We start from the raw sequence: 9893 nt of genomic DNA on the forward strand, positions 1-9893 counted from the left end.
ATGTAGTCAATTTAAGGTGGTAAGCAATCCACTTGACTAATAACTCAACAAGTAGAGTTATATGAACGTTTCAAGAAACGCTCCATGAGTGCATTCCACAGTACTTTGTGGTCATTACTTTTTGCACAGATTGCCATTGAAGGCTTTTGTCGATGTGGCGCGTCAAAGACTTTGAGCGCATGAGATGTGAAATCTCGGCATCTAGGCTTGTTAGCCTGGGGTCAAAACATGTGGTTTAATCCTTTCCAATGAAAGGTTCCACAGATACCAAGCGAAGATCCGCCTTAGGCATCTAGTACGTCAAAACTCAAAGGAGCAGAATGTTACATTGCTCTTGCATACAAAACCAAGCTGTTATGAGACTCGATAGAGGTCACAAACGATGCTTTTAATGGTTTGTCCTTCGGATTGATCATACATAATCCGGAAAAGCCACGAAGTGATCAAACACAATTCGGAAAAATGTCTCGGATTGATCAAACACAATCCGGTGAAAGATCGGGGTTGATCAAACACAACCCGGACAAAGAAACGAGAGTGATCAAACACACTCTTGACCCGTGAATAAAATTCCGGGATTTGGGTACCTGCACGCACAAAATCCCAAGCATAGAATTGAGATGGAGAAGGGAGGAAATGATTTTATCCTCCCCGAGTTATTGAACTTGGAAAAGTTTAAGGTTTTAAAAAACATACCTTTCTAGAGGCTGCCGAGAGGAGAAATAAGGTTTCACCTACTTATACTTCGAATTTGGGGCTGAAAATTTGAGAGGAGGAGCAGCTCTGGATGGGGAAGCTGCTGTCAAAATTTCAGGTTGATCGGAGCAAGGGAAGGTGGTGAACCGGTGGTCGGTAGCGGCGGCGGTCTGGAATCTTCCGGCGGCCGGTTCGGAGACTTTCCGGCCGGTTCTCAGGGTGAGACCGGCGGCGTTGGATCAGGGGCGGAGAGAGCTTTCTGGGGATATAAAATTCCGGCGGAGGGCAGTCGGAATTTGGGTCGGAAATCGGGAAAAACAAGGCTGCCCGATTTTAGGGTTTTGAAAAAAAATGGTGGGCTCTTGGCTCTAGGGTTAGAAGAAAGTGCATGATAACGTGATGAAGGATAAAGTGTAAAGACAAAGAGATAGCAAGAGAATCATCATCTTATTCATTGATAGGAGCCCTTTATATAGGGAATTACACAATACCAATATGGTAAGGATATGAATACATAGATCTAGTCTAACTACATATCCTATTGACATAAGGCCAAGGCACACATAGAGAATATCCTAGAACAAGTTCGACATAACACTCTTAACAATTTAATTTGTTAAAAAACGAAACGTGTTTGGCTGACCAAATAATTCTAGCAGCTAGCACAAACAACATGGATAATTCTAGGGCTGGGCACTTAGTACCGGAATCCCGATCCCGTACCGGTCCCGTCCCGAAAGTTAGCGGAACGGGACGAGATAGGTTTTGAAAATAGCAGTCCCGTCCCGTCCCGTTTTAACATTACCATAACGGGACGGGACTATCCCGAAAAATCCCGTCCCGTCCCGTAATATTAGAATACTTGATTTTATTCATTTTATACTTGATTTTTTAGGTTGTATGGTGTTACAATGCACTCAACCACACTTAATTTGGTCTAAAATAATACTTTTAGTTTCATTCATGTTCTTTTTTTTTTGCTTGTATGATTTTGGATATTTTTAGTTGTTGTTTGAGGGTTAATTTTTAATGTGGGATGTTTAGTACTTTTAAAGTGGGATGTAATTTAGCACCTATGCACCTATGTTGTTGATTTTAGTACTTCTAATTTCATCAATGTTCTTTTCTTTTTTTTTATGTGTTTTTGGATATTTTTTTTTCCTTTAATTTCATTAATGTTGTTCCAAACAGCATAAAAATGTCGAAAATTTTATACACTGATCAATTGTGGTGGAGCATTTGAATGCTTGGAGTTTCTCAACCCGTTTTTCCATATGTGGTGGTGTTTGATAATCAATTAATTTGTTCTTAGAAAAAAAAAAAAAAATATTTGTCGGGATCCCGATCCCGATCCCGTCTCGGTCCCGTCCCGTTCTTTTATTTTCGGGACGGGACGGGATTCACCAAATCCCGGCCCGTCCCGTCCCGTGCCCAACCCTAGATAATTCACCGGTTAAATATCTTTTGATTTCAGGAACATATTGTTTGAATAAATCTTCAAAAATGGAAGAAGAAATGAGGCCATGCCAATGCAGCCGTTAAAGATGTAGTTTCAAACCAAGTAAACGTGTTTGGCTGACCAAATAACTCGTGCATAATGCAAGGAGGCTCGCTCCGCTCATATATAGCAAGCAAGCAAGCGCATGCCTGGAAACTTTTCTGACGGCAACAGAAAGTCATGAAGAAAAGTGAGAGCAACGAATTAGAGGATCCCTTATGTTCCGGCTTTGTCGAACAAAGCAGCAACAGAAACACATTTAGAATCCAACACCTCGCTCTCGATCCAGCTCTTCTACTTCATCCTTTCCTTTCAATTCATTCTCTGGTCTTTTTTCGGCTGAAAGAGATTGCTACCTGCCTTACCTTCTGTCTCTCTATATATACCTAAATATCATGCATGCATGCTTTTTCATCACAATCAAACCTAGCTAGCCTCGATCGATCAGTGTCTTTTACATAGTCGGCTGCTTCTTTTTCATTTTCCATAAGTAGCTCTACATATACGTCGATGACAATGACATGCATATATATTTTCCGGAACAGACTGATCGATTACTTAAAATTATGCTAACTTGGGTTTTCAAATCAAGGTTTCTTGAAGTTACATATGATCAGACGACTAAAACCTAATTTGGTTGGTGAAAAGCAAGCATCAGAAAAGAAAACGAGGCCTTAACGTAAATGATTAGCATCAAATCAATGGAGTAAATTGAGGGCAAAACGAGAACTTTCTTCTTCTAGTAAAATGGTGTGAATAGTATGTACATGAATGTCGACACTTGTAGATATAGATGGGAAATGTGTATATGATTGACAAATGAATGTGATACTCCACGAGACATTGTCGATGATTCTGGTGGCAGTAGTTAAGTAGAAGAAATCAACTGATAGAGAAATACCCACAATAAAACTTGTGGAGGGGGAGACGACATGAATATTGAATAGGTATATATAGAGCACAGAAGAGCTAAGCATGCCCTTACAAATGAGTCTATATTCAGGGCTGAAATCATATGAATGAACAACTACACGGTCCTACAAATAGATACCAAAACTGTAGGAGATCAATTTGATTCATTGAATCCCAGCTGTGTTTGATTTCTGCCCAAATTTACCTGCATGTTATGAACATCTCTAAGAATTAGTTGTTGAATCATTGCTAGCTATAATCTGAAAACAAGAGGAATGTGCCAGCCTAGTTTTGAACTTTTGTTGCCCCCCGTGACCCAATTACCCACAATGATTTCCATCTTTTCTCCGGCCTTCCATTAATTTTCCTTTCATTTCTTTCCCTCTAGTTTATATCCACTTCTTCACCATGAATCCCCATGTATTTTCCCTTCATTTCTTCCTCCATAAGCCCTAGATATAAAGAATATATACTAGTTAATGAAGTTACATGTAAGTTCTTTTTTATATTAATTTTTAACTTTATATCGATCTATTATACGATTCATATAAGATTACGAAATTGAGGAGCCAAAGAATTAACATATGCAATTGTAAATTATTTGCCGTATTACGTTCATAAATTTAGGATGCATATGGTTCTTCTATCAAACTTAGTTCAATTGAATTCAAACAATACTCAAACTTGAGTTAATTATATGTAGTACGGTGATACCTCGATCTTCTTCCGTTTTAACATTATATTGGCCATTCTCAGTTATAGCATCCGGCTCCACCATATGCTCCGCCATTAAAGGCTGTTTAGAGTTTAGAGTCTAAGCTTGAAACAGTTCTCTTTTGATTAAAACCTTCCTTTATGTGTACAAAAAAATGATTGTTTTTGACATTTTGAATGTTTGTGGTCCAAATAGGCATGCCACATGGTTTAGCGTAATGACAATATTTTTGAAGATATGCTATAATGGCCCCTTTGCTCATGCACAAAGCTATTTGCGGCCGGGCATCTCATGTCAATTCCTCAAGTTTGTAGTCATCCATATTTGTGTGTACGTGTATCCATTTTAACAGATATGTTTTTCTTTCGCTAAAGACTCATTCGAATGTATCCAAAAAAAAGAAAAAAGATCCATCTAAATTATGAAATTTTAAGGACATTTTTTTCGATAACAAAATACAAAAGAAAGAACGAGAAAAAGCAACTACAACCGAAAACTTCTAACACAACCTAAACCATAAAAGTCAAAATTAAACACAGTGAGCGTAGACATAGGTAGTTCATTTCTCTAACCAACAATCGACTCGCTAGCCTTTGTTTACTTCTAGTCCAATATAGTATAGTAGCTCGATCACGTTTAATTGGGATTTTAACTCAACCTATATGGATATATTCCCAAGCAATTAGTGAAATAGCTAGCTAGAGTTCAAATGGACCAAATACAAGATCGTTTACTTTATATAACATCTCGAAGAACTAATTAGATCGATGCATGAAATGAAGATGACCAAAAGTTCCACAATTTAGTTTTACATAATTATGCGTGAACCTCAAGTTCACCCTACTCTTAGAACTTGAAGTTTCTAAATGTGTAGGCTCGAACATGAAGCTTTGAGTATATCTACAATGAAAAAGTTCTATTAGGATCAAAGTACTAACATCTTGAAGTACATTATGGACTCCCAACCTAGCTGTGGTGTTCTATCGCTAATTAAGTAATTAATATGTGGTAAAATCTCCATGAAATGAAGACGATACGTACTTCATTGTTCTCTTTGTAGCTAGTTTATTTTTCCATGATTTTAACGTTTTTTAGTTCTTAGCTTCCTAGCTTTATATGGAATACCTTGATTCACTCGTTAGTCGTGAAAATACTGGATCATTAGGGCTCGGTTTTGCAGCATTAGGTTTAACACGTAGTGAGAAATATTTCCAAACTCCAATTACAGGAGGATTGGATTAAAGAGTTTGAAATTAAGGTTAAATTAAACGAAAGTCAAGAAAAGAGGCGGTAATGTTCTTACCAATTGTCAAATATGCTTTAGATAGATTGGCTTAATTTGTTCCTCTATATATATAAATCCTAGGGCGTCATGAAAAAATAATAATATTTTCGAATCACTTTTGATTATTTAGCTAGGTGTTATAAACTTATAATGGATGCAAGGTGAGTCACTTTGAGTGTAGGATCAAAAAAAAAATCTCTCTTATCCAATTGAAAATGGACTTTAATGATCACTAAGTTACATTTAAGTGACAATTTTCCTATCAAGATGTGGCTGCAACTCTAAATTATGAATCACTTTCTGAGAAATGCCTCAATTTATCTTACAATTATACATTCAAAATGTTATTATACTGAGGCACGAATGGTCATCGATCTAGTTAGTTAGAGCATCTCCAACAGCTCTTGTAAAACTAGAATTTTATCTATTTTAGAGGGAAAACACAATTTTTTGGCTCTAACAGCTCATATAAAGCATCTTCTATAATATAAAAAGTGGGAAAAGAGAGAAACATATCATCTATATTTATAGAATTCTCAAAATTTATATATTTCATGGAAAAATCTCTAAAATTTATTGTTTGTATTTTAAAATTCACTCTCTCCTAAAAAAAATGCCATTATATCTCTATACTAGAGTATAGAAAATTAAGAAATTAAAGCATGTGACATGTGATTTTGATCTGAATAAATGTATAGATTCATTAAATTATATAAAAAAAACATTCAATTTTGTAGAGTAGAGTAGAAGAGCTGTTGGCGTTGAGCCTTGTTTTCATAGAGATTTTGTAATTTCCTCTTCTATAATAGAGAAATCATACCAGAGTTGTTAAAGATGCTCTTATTGATCAAGATCATATGCTCAACCACCTTTGATATAAATCCATGTCAAAGATAGATTGAACTATTATCAAACTAAGTAGTTTTATTCTTTACCGTTAGATTTCCATTCATGAGTGATTGAACATACTTCAATTGGTCAACAATTGACCAGGTGAGCACCACTGTATAATGAAGATGCCAGTTTATAAAATCAAGATTTAGATGATTATAACTTGTTACAATATGAAGTTCATTCCAATTTAAAATCAAGATTGCAATTTGTACCTTAACATCAAAGCTGAAAGAGAAATTTTATTAACACATCCATAATTATTACTATATATACATTTCATATTTAATACACCACTTATTAACTTTTTTGTTTTAACATTTTACTAGATACACATATCCAAACTTCCTACAATACCCTCATTTAACATATAGATCTTATTCGCTAAATACACAACTCATTCACTACACATATTTTTCTAGATCTGCTACTCAATTTGTTCAAATTACTGAGTTTTTTTCTTAAAATGTTTCATCTGTCCTTGTACTATTTCACCTCATTGACATATTCCTTGAAGATTTTTATTTTTTCTCTGAAGGGTTTCACCTTATTAAGATATTCCTCGAGAGATTTCTCTTTGATAACATCTTCTCTCATTAGTTTTCCTCGACAAATTTTCTTCTCAAGGAGCCTCTTACTCAAATTGATTTTAAGATTTCTTAAGCCTACCGAATCAAAATAAAATAAGACAATACATCACCAAACTTAACAGAACTTTCAGCATTAGAATGTTCAATCCTGTGTAAAACTAAATTAATTGATTCTTGGGAACCATTGCATAATCTTCATATGCGGTGTCAAAATATTGGTATTCGATTCAAACTTAAAATTAAAAAGTGTTTGAAGTACAATAGTTAATATGAACGTCTTAAACGAGATATTTTATTTCAAATGTCATTTTTTGTAATTTTACGTATCCACAAAGTCTTACATAATTTGTATAAAAAAAGAGATGTGTTTAAGGATGTGTTAATAAGCTGAAATCAAAATAACAACGATAATCACATATAAAATATTTTGGAGTGGTTTCAAACCCTATTCAAAGAAATAGAAAGAAGATAGTTACGAGAAAGTTACCCAAATAACATTTAATGAGTAATTTATGTAATAACAAATGACGATAAAATCGTCTTTCCTCGTTGAAAACAAAACACGAATGGATGAAAAATCAGACACAAATGAGGATTATCTAACATGGTTAGAGAAATGAATTTTATGAATTGCAAACCTAGTAGTTGGATACTTCATGGAATCATGGCTTCATGCAAAGTGATTTTCAAAATTACCAAAAGCATTCATGCACAATTGAGAACCTAACAAAAATAAAATGAGAGGCTCGGGAAGAGCCAAGCTACCGCCTTTCGTTCTCTCTTTCATTATGTGGTGTTTGCTTTTTTCCCATCAAGGAAAGGAAGTATGGGAGCTGAGAACAAAGTGATCACTCATCAGTCCAAAGAGTGAGGCAGATCGAACTCCAAAGTACACAACAGGATCATATCATCAGAAAATGGATATGGAAAGCACCCAATATTAAATTGAAGAGAAAGAAAGAAAGAAAGAAAGAAAGAAAAAGAGTGGAGGAGGGAAGGAGAAGAAGCTAGAATCTGGTTTTTTTCTGATCAATGGCACCCGTATTGGATAAAAGCAATAACTCACTCACTCTGAAAAAGAAAACAGCCTAAACTGGCAAGCACAAACCCCAGCCATGTTCTCTACTGTCACACCACTTTATCCAAATCCATGCCAGAAGGTAAGAACAAGAAGATAGACAGGAAATCCAGAACCGAATCAAATTTGCATTTATATCACTCTCTATCTATATCACTCTCTATCTATATCTATCTATCTCGCGCCACTTGTGCTATCATGAGCCAGTGGTGCATGCTATGTTATGTTGCATCATCATCATCATTATCACCATCGTCTTCTTCAGTACACCAGCTTAGACAGACCTAGACAGTGATGACTGATATAAATGAGCTAGCAGGAGTCCCCCATTGATCAATCCCAAACTTCAAAGCAAAACTAAACCCAAAACCCCATTAGAGGCCAACCCAACAAATCCAAAACTGAAAAAGCAGCCTTGGCTTTTGCTCCAAAGAGCTAAAGCTTCAGCCAACCATTAAAGACACTGCAAGCTTCTGCAAACTCAGAACACTCAGACCCAGGCTCCATTGAGTTATCTTATCACACTACACATCAAAACTGACGAACCCATCAAACCACTCCCCTCTGCAACCCACTCGATCACATGCATTTTACACTCAATCACATGCATTCTATTGCATTTCAAATTACTCAATGAAAAATTTCAAATTTCTCCAATCAAAAACCAATGAACATTAGCACTAAACACTAGCATTAACATTACCACCATTACCATCTAGATTAATTAACATGAAACATACAAAAAATTTGCAAAGGAAATTTAAACAGTACCCAGATGAAAGTAATAACCAAGCTTAAATTCTAAATTCCCAGTAAGTTTCCCCATGAAATTAACCCAGAAGATGAAAAAGAAAGAAAGAAGGAGATGTCATCATCACTCCAACAACAACAATCTACACTCTTCTTTAGCTTCATGTATGTATGTGAGAGAGAGCAGCAGTAGCAGGAGTGCAGTGAGTAGTTCTTGGAGTGCCCATGTCATTTCCAAGAAAGAAAAGAGAGTAAAAGAGACTAAAACTTGTTTCGATGGATCAGTAGGGTGGCGGAGGCGGTGGTTGTCTTGCAGTCGGAGCCCAAATAACATCAGTAGGCAAGTGACAGCTGTACATGGCCATCCCACAAGACTGCGCCGGCGCGTGACCCCCACTCTCTCCGCCAGTCGAGAGCGGCGGCGACTGAGCTTCCCCTCCTGAAACCGAGTTCCTGGGCGCCTCCACGTCCTCCACCGGCAGCCGGTGGTACGAAGGGTTGTTGAACGACGCGGCGATGATGTAAACAGTTCCGGCAGCTATCAAGGCCCCGGCGACGAGTCCACCGACGATCTGGCCCTGCGGCCCGGCGAGAGAGATGGTGAAGCCGTTGGGGATAGGACCGGTCGCCGTCGTTTGCGGAAGGAACGTGGCGGAGATGGAGAGGATGTCGAAGCGGCCGTGGAAGGTGACAGTAGCGCCGGGAGTAGACGAGGGCTGACGTAGAGTGACGTTGGCGACGGTTCCGGAGCCGGTGAGTATGACGAGGCCAATGTTCTTGCGGCAGGAGAAACGTGACACGGCGTCGACGATGTCGCTGCCGCCGGGGACTTCGAGAATGTAAGGGCTCATGGCGGGCTCGGAGTCGCGGGTGATGATGACCGGCGGCTTGGGCTTGTTCTTGGAGCCGGGGGGGCGGCCCCGGGGCCTGCGGACGACTTCAATGGTGGCGCCGTCGCCGGAGATGGGGTTGTTGGGGTCGGAAATGAGTGGCTTGGTGGCGGTGCCGCTGCTAGTGTCTTCTTCAGAAGTCTGAGGTTGTTGACATTCACGACTGACAGGAGTTATCTGAAAAGGGTTGGAGAACTGGTGGTGGAACTGCTGTTGGGGGTGGTGGTGATGGTGTTGTGGGTTGTTGTTGTTGTTGTTGTTGTGGGTATGATGGTGGAGCTTGGAGAACATGTTCTGGGTAGTTTCACTCTTGGTGTCACCGTATTCACCTTTCATGGTTATAATTTCTATATTTTTGAAGATGGAAGCAGAGAGCTCTGATTGGTGAGAGGAGATAATAAAAAAATAAAAAAGAGGAAGGAGGAGAGGGTATTGTTTATGGGTTTTTTTGAGGAGAATGATAGGGCTTTGATGAGGAAGGAAGAGAGGGATGGGCTGTGGAGGATTTCTTTAATATAAAGATGAAGATGAGGATGCAGGAGAGAGAGAGAGAGAGAGAGAGAGAGAGAGAGAGAGAGAGAGGTGGTG

The 9893-nt window shown here is 38.2% G+C and overlaps 1 protein-coding gene across 1 annotated transcript; it reads right to left on the bottom strand.

Annotated features, from left to right (window-relative positions):
• Positions 1 to 8185: 8185 nt before the first annotated feature.
• On the bottom strand, positions 8186 to 9760 carry LOC101293300 (putative DNA-binding protein ESCAROLA-like). Its single transcript, XM_004299676.1, has one exon. The coding sequence runs from the start codon at positions 9639 to 9641 to the stop codon at positions 8697 to 8699; it is 945 nt and encodes a 314-aa protein (XP_004299724.1). The 5' UTR covers positions 9642 to 9760; the 3' UTR covers positions 8186 to 8696.
• Positions 9761 to 9893: the final 133 nt, after the last annotated feature.

This window comes from Fragaria vesca, linkage group LG5 (genome assembly GCF_000184155.1).
Source record: "Fragaria vesca subsp. vesca linkage group LG5, FraVesHawaii_1.0, whole genome shotgun sequence".
In the NCBI taxonomy this organism is placed as follows: Eukaryota; Viridiplantae; Streptophyta; class Magnoliopsida; order Rosales; family Rosaceae; genus Fragaria; species Fragaria vesca.

Coding starts and splice junctions, on each gene's coding strand:
- LOC101293300 (XM_004299676.1), bottom strand. CDS start 9,641: ATGAAAGGTGAATACGGTGACACCAAGAGTGAAACTACCCAGAACATG.